The sequence below is a fragment of the Channa argus genome, chromosome 9 (assembly GCF_033026475.1).
Source record: "Channa argus isolate prfri chromosome 9, Channa argus male v1.0, whole genome shotgun sequence".
Lineage (NCBI taxonomy): Eukaryota > Metazoa > Chordata > Actinopteri > Anabantiformes > Channidae > Channa > Channa argus.
This window is the reverse complement of record NC_090205.1, coordinates 20,160,288-20,181,979: the sequence shown is the minus strand read 5'-3', so window position 1 is coordinate 20,181,979 and position 21,692 is coordinate 20,160,288. Positions and strand designations below refer to the sequence as shown.

Sequence of the window (21,692 nt, the reverse complement as noted above, 5' to 3'; positions counted from 1 at the left end):
GCATTTTTGGTGAGCTGGTAAAATATAATTGTGTCATCCTTTATGAAGCAGTGTTGGGGTGACAGCACCCACTGAAGCTTCATTACTCTGCTTTTTATTGGGGTGTGAAGAAGGGACATTCTCCTGGCGATGAATAACGTCTCTCTCGCATGAAGTCAAGGTAAAACACACTCACAGTGGTTGTGTGCTCCACTGGGGTACATGGATCATTTAAAATGAAATCAATTCTGCTGAAGAATTAGAGCTGCTTGCCATAATGCTTTTTATCTGTTACCCATCAATACCTATATTGATTTGCTGGTAGAATCGAACCTTGATAGAACTGAGAGGGGGAAAAATGCTTCCCACAAATATCTACAGCTGCAAGAAATGAGTACAGTGTTGAGTGACATCTGTCAATCCGTCATAATTTCATGCACTGTTCCGCTTTTCCAGGTGTGGGGAAAATTAGGGGTTTAAATGTTTAATGATGCCAAAGCCCTGGAACTTTATTATGTTTTCGGAATAACACTGACATTTGCTGCTAATCATCCTCCTGTTTTCTGCAAAAATCTTCACCGCTGGGAAAAAATAAGCTGTGAAAAAAAATTCTACTTCTGGTTCAGAATTTCATATAAAATGTGCATTAGAAACAATATGCTCAGATTTACACTGATCCTCACCAGCAACACCCCACAAAGTGCCCCGATCTCTATTAGAAGAGAGGCAGCTCCAGAGTGACTCATGGCGCCTAAATGAGATAGCAAATGCCCCCATTCAACAGCACTGTGATATATCAAGTTAAACAACCATCTTTATTGTGTTTGGGTTCTCACCAGGGCTGTAAACACCATTTTTATAGATGGAAAACAGAACCGTTTGACAATTTAGCAGAACATTTCATTAGAATGGGTTTAGCCCGGAACAGCGACGAGGTAAAATAAAAAGTAAGGACTCTGGGAACTTGATTGTAAGTTATTAGGCTAGAGGGATTGCGCAGGGACCAGCCCTTTAAATAGAGCTCCAAAGTTTCCAACTTCATTTCCTATGCACAATCAAGCTCAAATCCACGAGAGGGAGGATATTTGAGATCCAGTGAATGGATCCAAGCCAGAAAAGTCATTTAATAAAAGCAAAAGATGAGATACAAGTTGATTAATACACTGAAGAAAAATAAAGCCATTGCAGCTCAGCAGGGAAATTTAAGGTCTTATTTTATTTTATTTTTTTCTCATGACATGGATTAAGTACAGATATCCCTGCTACAAGTATTAACTCGCAATGCCGTGATCAGTTTTGAGTACAAGTTCTGTAGCTGCTCACTAACATAACTGCAAGTGAGACAATCTCAGTAATAACGCACCTGACATTATCTTTAGGGTTCAACTGATTCAAAGGTTTTTAAAGGTTTCTCCTGTTAACACTGAAGTCACTGATAGCCTCACCTACAATACTCACTTTCTTTAATTTGGCCCTTTTCAAGCCAGGATGGGATGATTTGTAAGTGTTTACAACAGATCTTCATTCTTATCCTCGGAAACAGTGTCACTAAAACTTGAAACATTACTTATTTATTTTCCATTGACTACCACACTAATTAAATTCTTGTAGAGTGAGCAGCTCTTTAAGGGAAATTGACCCACATCACCAATGCAGTGATAAACTCTGGAAGACATTAAAGGGAACTTTAAACTTAAAAACAGATAAAACACATTGCTGTGCAGTTACAGCGGCAACACGTACGGTGTTCCAGATTTACATAAAGTAAGAAAGAAAATATATCATTGTGGTCATAAAAGAAGATCATTATTTTTAGAGATATCTGTCACTTAATACATTTCCAGTGCTAATAATAATAATCAATCAAACCTTACACATACAGTTTGTAAGACAACTGACATTCTATCAAGCGTTCTTGTTTTTTTTCTTCTACATCCCACAACCATAAGTGACAAGCACAGCCCCAAACATTGCACAGCGAGGGGGGAATTGGGGCGTTTAGTGAGGGTAAACGTCACTGAGTATAATTAAGGAGGCTCTTGCCCTCAGGAGCTCTCCCCGTTGAAATGACAGTGACTCTTTTTATCGAATGAGCAAATATGGGCTTAAAAGAGTGTGGCTTAGAGTCAATATCAAGTTGTTTCTCAAAATTGTTATCACTGTTTGTCAGGCACATATAAAAATTCTTCTGAAGTAGTCTATTTTGTAGATGAACTTTTTCTCTTGACTGAAGAAGTTTTACAGTTGCAATAAAAAAACAAAAGGTCTAAACTAAAATTTATAATTTATGAATTCAACAAATGTGGTGTGTTATCTGTAATTGATCGAGACATCAACAGAAGGAGTCAATTAGTGACATTTTATGCCCAGTTTATCTCTCACACTACTGGTTCAATATGTGGCATGCAGAATAAATATGTTGCCATAGCTTATCTGTGGCAATTTTCCATATTCACACCCACAGGAAAAGTCCTGAAGATCAGACTGTGAGGTCACAAATTACTAGATTAATGAGACAGACAAAAGTAAAGTTCATGAGTCATCATTCCACCCTTTCTAATGTGTGATTAATCACCTTGGATTTATTTAACCCTGCAAAACCAACATCAGTGAGAAGGAAACCGACTTGATTTTGCAAATGAAATGTCCGTCCTCCATCAAGTCTTGTATTAATCCCATTAGTGTTAGAAATTTGAAAAGGAAAAAAAAAATAAAAAGAAGGTAAAAAGAAAACCTGTGAATCATCAATCAGGAAGCCAAATTCTGCCTCACTCAGACCTGGGGAGGACAGCTGCTATATAACAGCAGCTGCTAAACAGGACTAATTCTCCAGAATGAAATATACCACAGAGGGCAGCCATTTACAGGACCAGTATCGGAGTTATATTTCAAGGCCGGGCTGCAGCTTCCGCCCATTAAATTGTGTGTGATGTATTTTAGGGCCGGTTTATGTGCTGCTCTGGTCTCAGAGAGGTCTCCACACAGACATGAAGGCTGATAGAAGATGCCTCTGGCCTAAAACTGGCTCTCCATACACAATGGATCAGAGTAGAGGAGCCCTATTACAGTAGACAGGCATCTAAAGAGTCAGTTTAACCAAACAGGGAATATCCTAATAGCTAATCAAAATACCAAAATGTCATCGTTGTTTTGCTTTTGAAAATAATGTGGGAAGTACTCAGCAGATATCCAGGATTAGGTTTAGTCCCTTTATGTTCTTGCGACTGTAGTTTTTAACAAGCTTGCAAAGTATTATCACAAAAATTACAAGCATGCGACTTTACAAACTGATGCCGATACTATAGGAGGTCCACATATGCAAAATAAAAGACAAATACATAAACTCTACTGGCGTTGTACTGTTCATTCGTACATCTGTATATTTGCTGTCAACACAGAGTAAATTTTGCAGCCTCAACACTCTGTCAAAATGGAATACATGAAACATGAAGTATTGTGTTTGCATGAAGCCACAGCACTAAAAGGAAACAAGTAGTCATGCTGCAAAGATTTGTAGTCTGCTGCTCTCAGAAATGAATACATTTTAAACCAAGCTTTATAGAACCAACACCCCCACTCCTAAAAATGAGCGAAGGTGCATTGATGAGCATCTTTGAGGCTGGAGGTTCAGCTCTAATAGCTGGCCAGATGGACTGAATAAAGCTTTATTTTTTTGCAGAAGGCTTTTACCTGGATGCTTTTTACAACCAAGTCAAGATTTTGCCACAGCTGCAATGTCTGACCTGTACAGTACATCAAGGCAAGTATTTATGGACACAGTATTTCAAGCTCCGTCTACTGTTATAACGGCATCACCTGCATGATATTAAGAGGTTCTTTGGGAAATGTAAATCCAGGCTACTGTACTTTATCAGTAACTCTGTAGAGACACGGCATTTTATTATGCTCAGAGATAATAAGCAGGTTCATGATAGTAAATAAAAACAATGACCCACAAAGAATGTAACAATATCCAGCTGTTCAGCACCTTTAAGTATAATCATTCACCTGGAAAACAAGGTAATCTGTGAACATTTCATTATTTATCCAATGCAGAACTTTTTCTATGATAAAACACCAACTGGCATTTGAAGTAAATAGTTCTTCAAGAACATTAGCAGCAAACAGTGTCTTGAGGTTGATTATCTCAGTGACTAATGCTCTGTCACTCGGTGGTATGAGAGGGCCCAGCGAGGACCCCCGGTAATGGAGCCTGAGCAGGTGCTGAAAGCCCTCTGACATCAGGGGGGAAGGCACTGACAAGAATTTCTGATGAATTTCAATTACTGATCTATTAAAGCTAATGAGGTAAATGAGCAGCCAGAATACATTTGATAGATAGTTTGAGACAAGACCTCTGCGGTTTGACGTGATTTTCTGCATGTGCAGCCACAGCTCTGAGTAAATGCTATTTTTGCAACTATTGGAATTGGAAATAGCGACAGGTCAGCTGGTTGAATTGGAAATTAGAATATCGCAGACAAACAAACAGTGACACTAAAAGTTATTAATCACACATTGGACATACTGTGGTTGGTTAAGTTTAACAAAAGTTGGTGTCATTTTATTTCTAAGGTAAGGTCAGGATGCCACCCACTGGCATTACCACAATGTAGCACAGCTGCAGGTTGATCTGTATTCTCTTGCATGCAGTACCATCTGCTGGCTCTATGGTGTACTGCACATAATCACCTCCATAAGTTTCTCTCTATGGGACATGTATAAAATTAATATTTGTCCCCAAAAAAACAGAAAAACAATAAAAAAAAAAAAACAGTCTCCTCTGTATTGCTTTGAAATGATTATATTGTATGAAAGTGTAAACAACTATTCTGAGATAAACTGTCAGGAGAAAGAATAAGGCAAACTTTCTTGTCATCCTGATTTCTAATGTGGGAAAAAAAATGTTTTGACATAAAACAAAAACTGATACTTAATACTACCTAGCTTGTAGCCTGATGAGGGATTTTGTAGGGAACATGGCCGCATCACACAGGGCCAGCTGACTCTGGAAACTGCATTTGACCAATAACAAATCTGTCTGGTTTAAGCATCTGCTTCTGAAACTTAAATCTAAACTATAATCAAGTTCATATCTGTTCAAACGTACCACTGGCTGACCTTTAAAATCCCCCTTTTCAAGCAGCTCACAACAAAGCATGCTTAGACTTGCAAATAGTATCTCTTCAAGCTCTTTCATGTCCTAAATGGAGAATATCAATTTATGCGCTCTAACTGGTGAACTCAACATCCGGGCACGTTCTGTGAGAGCTGAGTCCATGTTTTCAGCTCTCTAGGATTGGTATGGATTTGATATGTCTTGTTGCTTTTTGTGCTATAGTATGTTTCTCATTTGTTGTATTATGATTTATACAGATGCCTAATAGCAGGTTAACTTAACTTAAAGACACAATTCATGTATTTAACTGTTTTTGGCTTGACTTGAGTCCACTGTAACACCTTGATTTTGTGAGCTTGTTAAGAAATGGTGGACTACTTACGCACATACAACTTAGCTTTTGTTTAGAACCCACTCTGCTTGTAGCTCTTTTTATTCTCGATTAACTCCTGGGGAAAGCTTTGGCCCTTTAGCTGGTAATGGTTCACTATAGTTCCTAAGTAAGTCTGTTTAGCAAATAAAATATATTTCAGCATCTTTCTAAAACAAAGTATTTGATTGAAAAAAAAAAAAAAACACGAGCTACAATAAAAAAGCACACTTTAATATGAGTAGGCCGAACCATGCCTTGAATTGCTATTTATAGGTGCTCATTTTGTCCACAGATCTTACCTTGTACCTGCTGGACAATATTGTAGAAAACAGCCCTGGAAGCAGTAATAGTGCTACCGTAGGCCAGTAAAACTCAAACAACCATCTGAAAGACCGTATACTGATGATAAGGTTGTATAGCTGAGGGAAACTGGCAGTGACTAAATTGTTTTTTTTCTTTTGGGTTCTTTGATTCAACACTTTAAATAACTACTTTCACGTACAAGTTATTATATTATATATACGAACATAAAATGCAAATATTAAATGCTATAAAGATGTCCCGTCTGGGTGAAGACTTACTACAATCCTGGAACTGTAATGTAAATGTCCCAGTAAAGGTTTTAGTTGCTTTCCTGAAGATACAAAGATGTGGAAAGTGCACTTTGTGGAAGTGATCCTAACAACCCAATTGTGAATGCATTGTTTTTATTGATCATCTTGGTACCGTACACATACAGCATACAGAAGTTTATGAATTCAGGATTAGGAGAAAAACCTAATCTTCACAACAGGCAAATATACTCTATGTTATAAATGCTCTAATGTCAGGGAAAATGAAATGCAGGGAGACGAAAAAATGAGAGCATACAAACATTTTTCCATAGGACATACTCAAGCATAAATAAGTAAACAGCTCAAACTGCTGTCAAAGAGTACCTCGCCATCTTTTTCAGTGCTGCATTTGTTTTTCAGAAGGTCTAGAATTCCTGCTCTGACCTCTGGAGTGAAGGACTGGTAGAACTGATCTTTTGCTGTCATGTAATTCAGCAGACGTTCCCCAGTCGAGTTGCTGGGATTGAAGCACTCTGTGATGTTGAAGGTGTTGGGAATAACATGCTCTTCATATTTCAGGCCTTGGCTCTTCAGGCAGGCTACAACCTCTGCTGATGAGCGGTACTCTGTGATGCCATCACCCCAGAGATCCTTTTTATAAGTCTTCCACAAGGTGTCCCATCCACCATTGGCTAGATAGTATATGAGATTAAAGAACATTACAACACTAAATGCTTTTGATGTCATCTCATGGACCTTTGTATGCAAACAATTTGGACATCTGTTGAATATGTATATGTATATACATATTCTTCCTTGAGGTTTTGCATGTGAGACAACATAACTAAAATGAATTATAATCATGTTCTACTTACCCTTTTCAATTATGATCATAAGCCTGCCATTGTTTTTCAGAAGGCTGTGGTAAAACCTGATAGTTTCTGCAAGGTTATCCACATAGTACAGCATCTATTAAGCAGAGAGTTGGAGCCTTTAATTTACAAAGCTTGAATACATGCAAGAACAGTTTTGAAGTGTTTTTACTCACTGTAAGTCTGTCAGGGACACTAATGTCAGAGGATGCATGACTATTTAGAGCGCTAAGTGTTTAGTGATTAGTGTAGAAAAGGTTTTGTTCCCCGGGGGCTTCTTAACTTATTAAAGCTGTAGTGCAGGATTTAGTGAGGACTAAATAAATCTCAGTGCTAAGGAGTGAGACACTCAGATTTAGCTCTTTAACCGACCTCACTTGAAAAGGATAAACCAGGGCAGTATGGAGAGAAAGTGCAAGAATCCAGTCATCCATTGTCCATCTATTATCAGTATCGTTTAACCTGTTTAGGTTCTGGGAAGCGGCGCTGGAGCTGATTCCAGCCATCATTGAGCAAGATGTGGGGTAAACCCTGTGCAGGTTGCCAGTTTATCTCAGAGCCAGACAACCATTCACACCTACTGGGCAGTTTAGAGTCAACCTTTGGACTGTGAGCAGAAACCAGAGTACCCTTCCACCCAAACAATGGGAAAACCTATAATATTGTTGCAAACAAATAAAATTAATATGAAAAAAACTAAACCAACATACCTGAATCATGTGTATGAAATCAAATTTCTTCACGTTTCCTTTTGCTTTTGCTTGCTTCTGAAAGTCCTCACTGTGCATGATATGCCAAGCAAATTGAACCTTCTGAAGGTTGGAGGCCTTGGCTACCAAAGCTATAAGTTCGACGTGAAAGGAACAGAGAAAGCAGTCAAAGATAAAATAATATAATCAGGATGTATACAGTACAGTATATTGAAACATTACATGTGTCCACCTATTAGCCTCATTGTGATCAGAAACATAATGAATACAAAGTTAAGCTTTCCAGGAACCACACAGAGCCTTCAGTGTTACATAACACTGCAAAGGTTTGCAGGTACCAAATTTAGTGTTATGATCACAAATCAGTTAGAGCTGATTTTACAATTACTCTACACCTGCTTTGAATACATGCAGTGGACTAGTGAGACTGTGTTATTCTGTACCGGGTTTGATGAGAAGAAGCTTTTAAAAAACCCTTAATGGCAGCTATAATCTACGGTATATTAATGAGGAAGAAAAATGAGAGGAGAGACAAACGTTGCACTGTGTGGTGCTGGTTTGAATTGTTGATACCTTTGAAGTTGTCTGTGAGCTGAGAGCTGCCCTCCACAATGTCAGCAGTGAGAGGAACAGCAGGGAATGCAGACTGCAGTAGAGAGAGCATCTGGACATCCAGCTCTCCTGGCATAAACCATAAAGTCTTTAGAAGTTGAAACCCCACTGCCTCTAAGTAATGCTGTTTCCGTGTAAAAAGTATTTGAAGGTAATGTTGCACATATTTCTGAAACATTACCTAAAAAGTAAAACATGGTGTACAATTTACTTGGGTCGAGTGTGTGTCTCAGATAGACACAGTGTTTGTAAGATTTCAGATAAGGTGAACTATAAATGTTATGGCACTATTGTGCAATACTCATAGCAAGGATTTAGCAATGAGCAACACTCAACACTCCCATGAACAACACTCCCACAAATAGTGCACATTTTTGCACTTATATCATGAGCATAACGATTAGTTTATTTAAAGCCTTTTTGGTTTGTTGTAATTAACTACATTAACAACAAACCTCATCAACAATACATGGTAATGCAACAGTTCATCACATACCTCCACCACTTCCAACGCCAAGAAAATCCAGGCTGTTTTTACCTTCTCCCATTCTGGAGAAGTACAAAAAGATGGGACATGAATGAGTTAATGAGTGGGACTGTTAAACTAAACAGTACCACAGAATTGGGCTGTGTCTTTGTGTCAATATGATTTTTGACTCTCCAGTCTCTCAGTGTAATACTAAATGTAAAAGTCTTAATTTGTGTTCACTGTGAATATTGTTTGTAATTTCTATCTCTGTAATATTTTTCTGATGCATGCATTTGCATCTTTCCATGTGCAGGTACAGACTGCTATTAGAAAGCGTATATCAGTTCTGCCACAGTATAGAAATAACTTAGCTTATTCAACTGAGCAACCAGAATTTCAGAGTCGACTAAATTCCACAAACAGATATGACAATGGCATTTTTAGCCACTCACACTACTATAATCATATTTGAAGCTGTATTTTTATGGGCTTTAAAACTCCACTATTATCAGGGTTGTTTGAACATTTGAAAACAAATGAGCACAAGAAAATGGAATGGCATTTCAATCATGTTAGTAATACTGCCTGCTTTGTGTCTGCATGTAATCATTTCATCTCCCTTTGACAAAACAACTGTGAAACTTTTGATAGAAGTCATTAGTTGATTATCTAATCATCCCATTCTTTCAAAAAGCACAGGATGCCACAAGAGAATACAACAATACCCTCTTTGCTTAGTCTGGTTAAGGAGTTAAAATAGTAACAATAGGATACAAGCAGTAGCACTGCAGCACTCCAAACCTTTCTTGTTTTTACCTTTTGAATTCTCCTGGCAGAATGCTGTGTAGATGCTGGAGAATGGCTTTGTGCTCTCCTGAATGTTCAAGGAAAAACAGAAAGCTTTGGACGGCACTGCCCTCGTAACAAGTCTGCTTTGCTTCTGCAGCCATGACTGATCCCTGCAATGCATTAAACATCGACGTGGAGTTACATATTTGCAAAATCACTGGTCAAACAATTCCATGTTATTTTGAATTTGCCACGCTATAGTTAAGTCACTTAAGTTTACAGAAGTGTTGCTTTGTAAGAATTAAACGATTACCTTGAATACACGGAGCAAATTAACACAGACTGGTTTACTCTCTCACTCTTTTAAGTTGCTGAGCTACTTTCTCCTCCCATAGCCTGCCGAGCTATCCCCCCACCCCACTATGGGCCTTTGTTACATAACTCTGGTAAGATGAACTTTGTCTGTGCTATCATGCTCATGTTCCTTATTATGGACAAGCCTCATCCCTCATGCCTATATTCATACAAGCCTTTTTACAGGAATAAAAATGTTCAAGAGATATTTGTTAATAGTTCAATAGTTGATTGTATAAAAGCAAATGTGTGCAAAAGTAAAAAAGTACAGTGCAACATTCAGTAAGTTAGTAGGTTAGCTACATATTGATCTCTGTCATTTTGAAATGCAATGTCCCCTGATAGGTCTGTCAAAAGGTTATTGTTGTCCAAGCAGGCCCTTCATAATAAGTGACCTGAAAAGCTTGTCAGACTAAAAGTAAAAACATTATTTGCTCCTGCAAATGTTTTTCTCTACATGTAGGTGCTTCATTTTTCTCCCACAGTCCAAAAACATGTAAGTTATTTAAAATGAATTCTCTAATTTACAGTGCAGGACTATACAGGGTCCCCCTTTGGTGGTGTGCTCAGGACCTTAACACACAATGGTAGGGACAGTCATGGAGGATAACTATACCTTATCCAAATATCTAAGAGCCCCCTAAGGATAATTGGTGTATATTTAACTGAATCATAGATTCCTGAGCTTTATAGCAACCATGACATTTGCAGGATTGTTCAGAAAATGAAATTCAATTAGAATTTTGAAGTTAAGGTCTTGTGTAACAAATAATTAATGTCTAGATGATTACAATTAATAACAGGTATGTAAATTTTTTCAAGACCTTTCAAAAGGTTCTATTTGGTGAAGAGTAGATGGATAACATTTGTAGAAGTCTACCAAAGCAGACTGTTTGTGTAGTGACGACCAGACAGAGGCCAGCAATGGGTTTAGGGTGGCCAACACCCCCAATCCTACCCCAAAAAGCTTCTGTTTTGTTGTTGTTGTTGTTGTTGTTTAGGATGATGATATTTATTATCATTATCATTATATGTTTATTTATTCAAAATGTACTTAAATAATTGTATTACACCAGGGCAGTGTGGGGTTTCTTCAGTACAGTAGAAATGTGTGCGAGAGTCAGAAATATCAGAACGGGTCAGGACAAAAATCTTCTCACACATACTGTTTTTTTAGATAGTTGCTTGGAAATCCTGGGACAAACACCAGGTCATCTGTTAATACTGACGCACACATATTTCCCCTGTACTGAAGAAACACTGAATAAAGTAATACAATGTAGCAGCAATGTCCAAATAACAGGCATCAATGCTGTTGTGTAATACTGGAATATATCTTATCTACATCTATTACTAACCACTACAACGACTTTCTGTATGTTTGCTAGTGGAGGTAGTAAGTGACTTATAGAGCAGGGATGGTAGAGGCCCAGGAGTCTGAAAGGTCAGAGGTTCCATGGGAAAGAACCACAATTAACAAACAAAAAAATTCCCACGAAGAGTTGCACAACAGCCACAAAAAGTTGCAAAACTATAAAAAAATGATGAACAGAAACTGTCAAAAAAAAAAGGCACTAAATAACCAAGACACCACCCCCACCAAAATCACCACAAACAAACACAAAATATCCAAAACATGGACACAAAACACACCCAAACTGTAAAATTACCACAAATGCACACAAAAAGAAAAAGGACATGTCATTTCCTTTTTACTCCTTCATTGTCGATGTGTACCGCTACAACCAGCACAGTATTTTACAACTGAATATCTCAGGCTGCCCACAAGATGGTGCCAGCTCCTCAGATATATCAATAACAGTCCCATTATAAATAATCTGAAAACAAAAAGCAGCAGCTCTCATTCTGTGTCAGCGTGAACACAACACTAGCACAGGTTATTCAACTGAAACATCTTTTTGATGACAATTACATTACACCTATTATGTAATAGAGTTCTGACAACTACAAATTAAAATGTTGCATCAAATCTGTAAGACTGCAGATTTTCCTAAAGATTTCCCTAATTGACTTGATGGGAAAATGTTTTTATTTATAAAATAAAAATCATCAGAGCTTCATTTGTGCTCTGTGATTTTGGATCATTAGATTAGTTAATTCCATTTACATTTTACAACAAAGAAATGCATAATTGTGACAGTGATGCAGTGTAAGAATGTCCTGGTGTTAATTAATATATTCAGTTTTTGAACCAGAGTAACTATGATATGCATACATTTCACTTTATATCGATACAAATGAAAGACACACACTTCCGACACATGAGCAGGAGTGTCAAACATATAGAAAAATAACAGCCTGATCTCAAAAGAAAATTTAATGTTCAGTTTTATTTAATTTTTTTAGATTTCCAAAGTAATATGATCCAGTGAGAGCAGCAGTGCAATGGCATTGGCAGCAAAGTCGGCCAGCGGTAGCTCATTAAAAATGATATTATGCTAGAATATGAAGCCAATTTGAAACTCTAATCTTTACATTTGTTCGAACATTTAACTGGACAACAAAATGTACAGTATTAGAAAACACAAGACAAATGCATTTTGCACAAGCTTAGCAGATAACTGTATGCACAATGAATATATAATACTGTCAGTGCAAGAGAACTGTTCTTAGAAAATGGAAAATAAAAACTGTCCTCTGCACTTTAGATTGTTGAGGTCATGCAAGGAGTTAGTTTGTACAAGGGAATTCCAAAATAAGCTACAAGCAAGAATTACACACACTTGACGTACAACTTTATACATTAATTTCACGTTAATACTACTAACAATATGTTTTCAAGAAAGCTGATCTAGGACTATCACTTCAAGGCCGTTGTTAAAGATAACTTTGCCGTCGGTCTCCGCGCTACAGTCGGGATGCCGAAGTAAATTTAAGACTCCTTCTTTGAGCTCAGGTGAGGCCGTCTTACTGAAGTCCAGAACCTCCGTGAGAAAATCAAGCAGCAGCTCTCCCTTCTCATTCCCTTCTGTGAAACACTCGGTGATATCCATTTGAGATGGCAGCTCGTAGTTCTGGTAGCTCACTCCCTTGGAGTCCAGGAAGCTTTTGATGTCTCCAGTGGTCACACACTGACTAATTTCTATGTTACAGAGCTGGTTCCTGTAGGTGCGCCACAGCTTCCCCCAACCACTCTGCCCTGAAAAAGATGGCATGAAAACAGGAGTCTGCAGCTTTGCTAGAAGATGTGTGCAACTTTTGTCTGTAGCTCAGATGGTAAGGCAGTCATCCATGGACCAATGGGTCAGTGGTTCGAATCCCGGTCTCGACAACATGTAAAAGTGTCCTTCGGGAAGACACTAAATCCCGAGTTGCTCTCTGTGTTCGAATGAGCACCTTGCATGGCTCATCAGTGTTTGTGTGTGAATGGGTGAATGAGAAGCATTTTCTATAAGCTGCCATTTACCATTAAATACATGCAGTAGCATGAAGATGTGCAGCAGGTATTGTTCACCACTCTCAGGTTTAATGGCCAGTGTTAATAGGATTTACCCTCGGTGGAACATACTGTTTGGATCAACTCTATTGAAAATACATTTTAAATTGGTAATGTTTTAGCTTGGACTAAAGTGGTGACCAACTGGCTGACAGGCAAACTTGAGCCATGCTGCTAGTTGCTCTCATTAACTACGCGAAATCTTCATCTCTTCATGTCCTGTACAGTGTCCAAATACATTGATAACATGCATCTAATACACCACGGAGAGAAGAAAAAGATTTCAGATTAGATTCACTTACCAGACACTAGGATGATAAGAAGCTTCCCATTCTTGTCGAGGAGACTTTGGAAGAAGTTGATTGTAGCTCCAGGATCCTTCACATAGTACAGCATCTGTCGATTTCACCACAGATAATGAGCTGGTAACTGGATTCAAAGAGCACCTAATTATAATGCTATGCTAGACAGAAGTACTAATGGGATTAATTGCTATGGAGCGCCACCAAATGAAAATGACCTAGTTGTGTCAAAAACACAGTCTGTGGTTTGGAAGCGCTGTGTCGTCAACACCAACCTGGATCATGTGAATGAAGTCTGCTTTCTTTGTCATCTTTTTTGCTTTCCACTGCTCCTCAAACTCAGAAGCGGTCATCTTGTTCCAGGTAAATTTGATGTGATCTAAATCTGCTTTCTGTGACACCGAAACTGCAGACAAGCAACAAACACGAAGATGTTCCAAATGTGTGAAAAATCTGAGTCCGCACGGTTATTTTATTTCGCTTTGTGCAAAGTGGATGTCACTGCATCATCACACATTCTGGGTAATCTAATATCATGGGAATTTAGATAAGATTAAGTGCAAATTATTAAAGCTTGACTGTTTTATTCAGTTTTTGCACTCTCTTTAGTTCATATTTGCATCAACAAATGTTATTTTATGAAACCTCATTAAAAACAGTGGATACTACCTGGCACAAGTATGGAAAGTATTCAATTGCCTGCCCCCCACCATATAGAATCTGATAAACCACAAATAAACCAAGAAAAAATTTAGTATGCAGGACGTCTTTTACTATATACTAAACCTTTGGAGTGACACACATTTCTTATGCACAGACATAAAAATAAGCACATATATATTATTGCCTGTTGTCTTTCCAGTAGGTCATGCAGCCATAAGCCACAGCCTGTCTGCAAACTGGTGATTTAAAGGAGGCAAGTATCCTCCTAAAAACGAAAAAAAAAAAAAAAACACTGATTTCCTCAAGCAGGTCTGAAAACCTACACATATAAAGCTGAGAGAGTGACCTGCACAAACCGGATCAACAGAAAACCCAAGAAAACACTCAACACATAAAGACTTTTGCTTTAACTACATTATTACCATAGCAGTAGTGGAAGTATGTAAATTTACTGGTCAGGGAGCAGCTGGAAGGGATTCTGTGCTTTCCTCAAATACACTTCAAAAAGCTGGGGGTGCAGGGATTCCCTCTAGTAATAATACATGGATGTCTGTATTATTAATGCATTAGTGTGAAAGCCAAAGGCTGCTTTAAAGTGTATCTTCACCATAAAACAAAATAAGTAGTTAAATTATACGTAAATGTGTTCATATTCAGACGCAGTATAAACATGTGGTTTGTGAGAATGTGAGCCTATAAAGACTTTACCTCTGTAGTTATGTAGCTGCTGGCTGCTAGGCTCCACCACTTCATTATCCACCGTCACCCCTGGGTGCTTCATACGGAGCACAGAAAGCATCTCTAGGTCAATCTCCCCTACAGGCACCAATAGAGTTTTTATTTTAAAAACAATCCATTTCTTTCAAATAAAATGTAAAAAAAATGACCTACTTTCCCACAATACCCAAACTATTAAAAAAGTATTTTTTAAAAAAAAAAAGCCTCTCGCATTCACTCAACCATCATAACGTCACAATGCTCCAAATGGTGCTTGGGATTAAGGGAGGAAAAAGTGATCTTTGGTCGCCAGATAATGCTGGTTTTACTGTTGGTGTCAAGTTGCTAGGTACAGGTGAAAGTAGGAAGCTGATGCTGACAGATGCTGGATCTTTCTTATTAAATTGAATAATACCTTACAGGGGAGTTTGTGGTCCTTTCAATGGGTTTTACAGTCCATTTGAGAATCTCTAATATTGCTTTATAATGACACGGACCTGGTAACACAGGTAAATTAAATAGGTAGGCTTTGGCACGGGGAAGGGTAATAGCACTTGTGGGGATGTAGTGGGCTTGCTCAGAACCATATTAACCTTCCTGTATCATGAGCACTACAAACAATATGTAGTAAGACTACTGTACAGAGTGAGGCCGCTGAAGTTAGGGATTAATCTGAGACCTGGACAGGTGCATGAAAACCCACGGCAGCGATAATAAGGGTAAAGGTTTTTACTACTACAACCATAAATGCTCTGCTGTTCCAGCACGCCCTTCACTTTAGTTGTCCGCTCAGCTATTTACCGTGTCACCTGGAACATAAGTTCAGCACTGAAAGTGTCCTGTAGTGTTCTTACCAGCACCACTTCCAACTCCAATGACATTTAGATGGGACTTTCCATTTCCAATGCTGAGAGGAGGGAAAGAGAGAAAAAAAAAAAAAAAACACAATTTAAGTCTTCAGAGCAGTCAAGTCTTGAAATTCACATCCTCCAACCTGCCAAATTTGGGTCATATCTTTGGGCTTGTACCTGTCATAGCTGCCTGACACTTGCGTAAGTGAAATGTACTGATGTAACGTCTAAAGCATCTCCAAACACAGAGGCTTTGATTGCCGCTCTGACATGTCATGTCGCTCAAAGTCTCAATTTTAATGACAATGTTACACTTTCTAATGTACTTGTGAGTCATAGGTCTCCAGATTCTGCTCTGATCTGCTCCATACACAGTCTCAGGCACAGGGTTTATAGTTTCACATTCACCTTATATTCACATAGGGGAAAAAGCAAGAAAACAAAAACTAATCATCACAATCATGCAGCTGCTTAATGTTTTTTTCCCCCCTTTAGTTTCACAGTGATAGTACTTTTATATTCTGTTACTGCATGGAGTTCAATCTTAAGCACTGCTGACTACAGTGATGAAGTAACAGTGCATGTTTGTGTGAAATAGTTTGGTTGCTTCTTTTTCCAGATAAGTAAATCTGTACAATTGTCTTCACATACAAAATGAAGAGTATTGCAATAAACTGACAATATAGATTTATTTTTTTACACAGTTCACTGCAGCCCATTTGAGGTCTTTTTCAGTACTGGATGTATGGTGAAACATTTATTGAACCTGTTTTAAAAATGTCGAGGAATTTCTAACACTAGATGTATATTTTAAATTCACTTTAAATTCCAACTGAAGATTATCTAGTTTATTTGCTTTTCCTGTATGAGAATTTATGAATATTGTTTGTGTGTGTGGTATACAGCATCACCTGCTGAGTATGTCTGGCAGCATGTTGTGGATGAAGTCCTGCATACACTGATGCTCAGATGAGCGCTCCAGAAAAAGCTTGAAGGATTTCTGGTATCTGCCATCGTCCACAATTAGAGACTTCAGTGGATTTGCCATGGTACACACTCTGGCAAGACAACAGTAAAGAAGGATCAGAATGATAATTGTAACATGACTTACTGTTCTCATTTTAGTAAACCCACAGGTTGCTGTTGCGGGTGAACACGTCACCTACAGCAGGCAAACAGTTTGAGTGGTACTTTTACCATCTAGGATATGAGATATTGGCTTATATTTGACATTCAGTCACTGCAGAATCACGATTTCAGTCATATCGTTCATTGGTATTAACTTACACAATTTTTTAAAAATATGCTCCTGCAAATTGAACCTTAATACCAAGCTGAACCCCAACGCAAAGCGAACTGACTGCTTGTTCGTATCCTTTGCTACGAGAGAGCTGAGGCTGTGCACAGTCATGCAGCTCATGTCATAGGATCTTTGCAAACATGTCAGAACTGGTCGCTTGTCAGGAGAAATGTCTCCAACAGCAGCCGAAACAAAAACCCACCGTGCAGCAGCCACATACACGTGTTGATCTGAATGGTTCTAAACAAGTGGTTCGCTTGGTCACATCGTCTCTTTGACGGTGTGTCTACACGGTGAATGTGGGGTTTCCGCTTCAGGAGGATCTGCACAAAACGCGACATTAGCACTTACGTGTCGGGGCAGAAGAGAGTCCGTCAAACGGGATCAGCAGGCTGAAATAAAACCCTCCCACTGCTGTCACGGTTTCCTTTATGGAGGGTCAAAGGTGGCGAGAGACGCTCTCAAGAAAATCCCTCCCATCACCAAGCATGTAGAAAACCCAGAGTTGGTTAGGTAGAAATACTGCACATTCATAGGTTATAGCTGAAAACTTTAAATGTGAAAATACAGAGACAGATGGTCTGATGATATATACTTCTGAGAGCGACTTTGGAGGTATCCCATAACAACAGCAACAGCAACAACAGTAATAATATAGTAAACAATAATAATAATAATAATAATAAGAAGAAGAAGAAGAAGAAGAAGAAGAAGAAGAAATAAATAAATAAATAAAATATAATGATAATAATTATAATAATAAAACTATTGTTTTAGTGAGTTTACTTCCTTACTGTATAGTTGTGCAAACAATTATAAATCCTGATACTTAGGTTTATATACTTAGACTTATTTAACATTAATTTAAACTTTTTAAAGCAAAAACCTGGCAGACAAATCCATTTCAATTATTCTTTCTTCCTTATTCTTCTCATAGGAACTTCTGATAGGAACTTTAAACTGGCTTCCTGTTTGTACTCTACAAATCCTGATATTATCACTTACTGGAGTGTCTCAGAGAAAATAAAAAGCTTGATTGACTAGCAGAAAGGACTATTTTAACTATAAGATGAACCAGTAACTTACTTTCTAAAAATATTTTTGTTGTTTTTATTAAAATATTTTTGTACAATAAATGGCAGCCATTGTTTTATTCCAGAGCAGTAGCGCAGAAACAACAACAACAACAACAACAACAACAACAATAATAATAATAATAATAATAATAATAATAATAATAATAATAATAATAATAATAATAATAATGATAAACATTTTATCTACTGATGTGTTGGGATGTAACACTCACGTTCTGTTGTTGAGTAAACATCTCAATTCTTTATCTCTGTTCACTGTAAATGTGTAACTTTGGCTTGAATAAAGAGTATTACAGAAGTGATTGCTCAAATTATTTTTTTTTAATCTTTTTGTTTTGCTTTTGCATTCATATTATACTTCATATTCTTATACTGCATTTGCAGTTTGACAGAGGTCATGCCACTAATGGAAGATGCTCATCTGGCAAATTATCTCTGATCATAGTGAGTTAAGTTTGCTCTATTCAGTTTTTACAAGCACAATACAATCTCATACAAGCCAAAACAGGGAATTTAAAAAAGAAAAAACGTTACATGGCAAATAGTAGATGATGATGACTCTCTCAATGACACGCTCAGGCTGGCGGTTCCCTCAAAGCCCACTTCATATTTTGCCTGAAATAACTTTAGTCTCACACCACTCAAAAAGCTTCCATGAAATCATAGAGGCATTTTCTGACTCTGACATTATGACAAAACTTTGAAAGTGAGACATCTGCCTCCTGACAACTCAGTAGAATAGTGTACTGGGTTTGGCATAGTCACAGATGTCTGCATTAGCTTCTGGACTCAGTTTCAAAAGCACTGTACCCTTGGAGCAACTTTGTAAGTGCACTTACGATTTTAGTAAGTGGCTAATTGGAATATTTTTAGTAGAGAGACAATCATAACACACAACACATAACTTATCTTATTGTAGCAAGATGCTGTTAAAGCCTCCTGTGACACACACTCACAGCAAAGCCTGGGCAGCAGGGCAGGGGTATTCCTCTTAAGGATTTCATCAAGGCTCGCCCTTCTAACCAGTCAGAGTAGATCAAACCCTCTGCATCACATACTGACGTGAATGGGTACGGTACCTTTCACATGTCTATGAGACACCATACGCTTTGACACAGCATCAGTAGTTGACAAATCAAAGTCTGCCCAAAGTCCAACTAAGACTGAAACTAACACAAAATACTCTTTTTTCAGTTCAGCCAGTTGTACATTGTGAAAAGAAGCTCTGTGGTGTCTGTCAGCTGCCAAAATAAGTCTGAGGTAGAGGAGATGTCAGACCACTCAGCTGCTCCACATATATGCAAGATTTTCAGCAATAAGTTGAGTGGTCTCAGCCATGCTTTATTTTCTCCACTCTCCATGCCAACATGTTTTAATTCCACAGTGTCAGATACTGAAGCTTCCTAAGGCGTCAAATGGTGACGCTTTGCAAATCCTTTGGAGTATCACATTGATGCTACAGGTACACTTCGTCGGTATTAAACACTCCTCCGTCACCATTTTACGCCACAGTAACAAGTTCATATGCACACACCAAAAAAACTGTGTTAGGGTTAGAGAAAACAAGGTCAGCGTAAGGTTACGTTTCAAGACAAAGTACATTTTAAAAAATGCTACTGGGACAATGTCACACACATACTTCCTTACGATAAAAACTACGTACGACATGTTATTTTACCAACACAACTAAAGCACACACCTCGCACTAGAGTTGAACCCCGATCTCCTGTGGAAAAGTCCTGTTTCTTGTTGTACCATCCACCACCTCATCCATGACCCTATGACACTTATTTAATTCATTTTCTATGTCATTGCTTTAGGCGTCAAATATTTAAGTGTCTGCATTTCCATTGTACTACTCTGAAAGCTCTGAGTGTCGATCACTGACTCAAACAGGTACCCTAAACCTTAGCATGAAATGCTGAAGGGTCTGGATGAAGTGACACTTTTTGACGCCTCGGGAACGAGAACAGTCTGTCCATGCTCATAACTTGTTGATAAGTCGAAGTGTTCAGCAGCTATGAAGTGGCTTACTGTTGCTACCAGTAATCTTGGATGACATATCTCACAAGAAACAAACCAGTGTTTGTCATTAACTGCTGGAGAAAGATCACATGAAGCTCAGCTTACTACAATGACCTCCACTCAACGCTCAAGAAAGTGTCAGGGACATTAAAAGTTAACATCAAAGGAAGCAGCAGCATCAGAGGGGATAACATCAGTGAACTTAATGAGGAAAAACCTAGGAGGCTTTTGACGTTCTGCAGTGAGTCTGACATGTGGGGGCCTGGGGCTATTAAGGTAGAGTTTACAATTCAGACTTCACAGGAAGGGCTTTTGGATGTACGTGTTTTAACTGTCTGACAGATGATAATTTTCCTGACCTTCACTGTACGTTAGTTCGATTCTAGAGAAAAAACATATATTGCCCCAGAAACACTGATTGTCTGATGTGTTTTATTTTGTTTTTGGTCAATAGGTGAAGTCTATGGCGCAGACAAACAAGCTAATACAAGCTGACACACACAAACATGAGTAGAGGCAATTCATTGTTGGCTTTAGTGTTTGTATTGGGGTTGTTAAAAATATGGCCTTAAAATTAGTAAAGTAACCCTTTGAAGATACAACAGTCTTTAGTCTGAGGACATGTCACCACCTTTATCCTCCAGGGTAATTTTGTTTCTCCCCTGACCTGAATTGACTTGTTAGGTGAACCACAGAGAAGAACCACCCTGGAGGAGAAGTTTGATGACTCCGACCAACTTTCCACCGGACAAGTAGACAAGAAAGAAGTACAGTTTCCATGACTCAACTATATTTTTTCAATGACTCTAATACTCACTCATATATTTTGTCCATTATCTGGCACTCATGTTCTTATCATAGCAATTTCCTTTTAATGTCTTCTCCCTTCCATAGCATTTGCTAGCATTGTACCACACGTCTTCCATATAAAAAAATATTATATTATGACCTGTACTTTAGCAAATACTGTAAAGGCCATTATGGGTCAGCTGAACAAAAATATCATTCTGTTTAAGACTACGTGGTAATATTTCATATTTGAATAAACATTGTTGCCTTTTTTTTTTTTACCATTTATTTCATCTTTGTATAAAAATCAATTCCAAAAGCAATCCATCACCATGAAGAGAATGAAGGAAATGTCTTTTGGCTTGTTAGCTTTACCAAATGTCAGAGAGACAGGAAATAGGCCAAGAGCCGAAATTAGATTGTAATTAGGTCACAGATGCCATCTGATGAGATATTAATCCACAAAAGAAAATCCTGAGCATGTGTTTAGTCAGATATTACTTAACCTGTGCAGTATTTTCTGTATGAATGAATTTCATACAAAATCCATTTTTAGACATTTCAGGGAATCCTCAGCACAACCATGTTTGGGACTTTGTTACACTTTTATAGCATCTAAAGATATCCACATCACAAATACATTTGCACAATTAATTATTG

At 38.1% G+C, this 21,692-nt stretch overlaps 2 protein-coding genes across 4 annotated transcripts; both read right to left on the bottom strand.

Moving 5' to 3' along the window:
* Positions 1 to 6,161: 6,161 nt before the first annotated feature.
* On the bottom strand, positions 6,162 to 9,945 carry LOC137133197 (histamine N-methyltransferase-like). Its single transcript, XM_067516547.1, has 7 exons — positions 9,791 to 9,945; positions 9,505 to 9,647; positions 8,716 to 8,768; positions 8,181 to 8,288; positions 7,608 to 7,738; positions 6,901 to 6,994; positions 6,162 to 6,717 (listed from the first exon to the last, which is right to left on the bottom strand). The coding sequence occupies exons 2-7, from the start codon at positions 9,636 to 9,638 to the stop codon at positions 6,365 to 6,367; spliced, it is 873 nt and encodes a 290-aa protein (XP_067372648.1). The 5' UTR covers positions 9,639 to 9,647; positions 9,791 to 9,945; the 3' UTR covers positions 6,162 to 6,364.
* A 2,218-nt stretch (positions 9,946 to 12,163) lies between these two features.
* Positions 12,164 to 17,625, bottom strand: LOC137133196 (histamine N-methyltransferase-like). 3 transcript variants are annotated; one of them, XM_067516544.1, is made up of 7 exons: positions 17,473 to 17,625; positions 16,733 to 16,879; positions 15,825 to 15,877; positions 14,962 to 15,069; positions 13,866 to 13,996; positions 13,591 to 13,684; positions 12,164 to 12,991 (listed from the first exon to the last, which is right to left on the bottom strand). In XM_067516544.1, exons 2-7 carry the CDS (start codon positions 16,867 to 16,869, stop codon positions 12,630 to 12,632), a joined length of 885 nt encoding a protein of 294 aa, XP_067372645.1. In that variant the 5' UTR covers positions 16,870 to 16,879; positions 17,473 to 17,625; the 3' UTR covers positions 12,164 to 12,629. The 3 variants fall into 3 exon arrangements, with proteins under 3 accessions (XP_067372645.1, XP_067372646.1, XP_067372647.1); XM_067516545.1 differs by lacking the exon at positions 17,473 to 17,625 and adding an exon at positions 17,324 to 17,466; XM_067516546.1 differs by lacking the exon at positions 17,473 to 17,625 and adding an exon at positions 17,109 to 17,310.
* Between the last annotated feature and the right edge of the window lie 4,067 nt (positions 17,626 to 21,692).

What these genes read in the sequence shown, in the direction of transcription:
- LOC137133197 (XM_067516547.1), bottom strand. Translation starts at nt 9,638, where the DNA reads ATGGCTGCAGAAGCAAAGCAGACTTGTTACGAGGGCAGTGCCGTCCAA. An exon ending in GCTCACAGACAACTTCAAAG is followed by an intron (nt 7,739 to 8,180) that starts GTATCAACAATT and finishes TCGAACTTATAG; the next exon opens with CTTTGGTAGCCAAGGCCTCC. An exon ending in ATTTCATACACATGATTCAG is followed by an intron (nt 6,995 to 7,607) that starts GTATGTTGGTTT and finishes TCTGCTTAATAG; the next exon opens with ATGCTGTACTATGTGGATAA.
- LOC137133196 (XM_067516544.1), bottom strand. Translation starts at nt 16,869, where the DNA reads ATGGCAAATCCACTGAAGTCTCTAATTGTGGACGATGGCAGATACCAG. An exon ending in GCAGCTACATAACTACAGAG is followed by an intron (nt 13,997 to 14,961) that starts GTAAAGTCTTTA and finishes GCTTGTCTGCAG; the next exon opens with TTTCGGTGTCACAGAAAGCA. An exon ending in ACTTCATTCACATGATCCAG is followed by an intron (nt 13,685 to 13,865) that starts GTTGGTGTTGAC and finishes TGAAATCGACAG; the next exon opens with ATGCTGTACTATGTGAAGGA.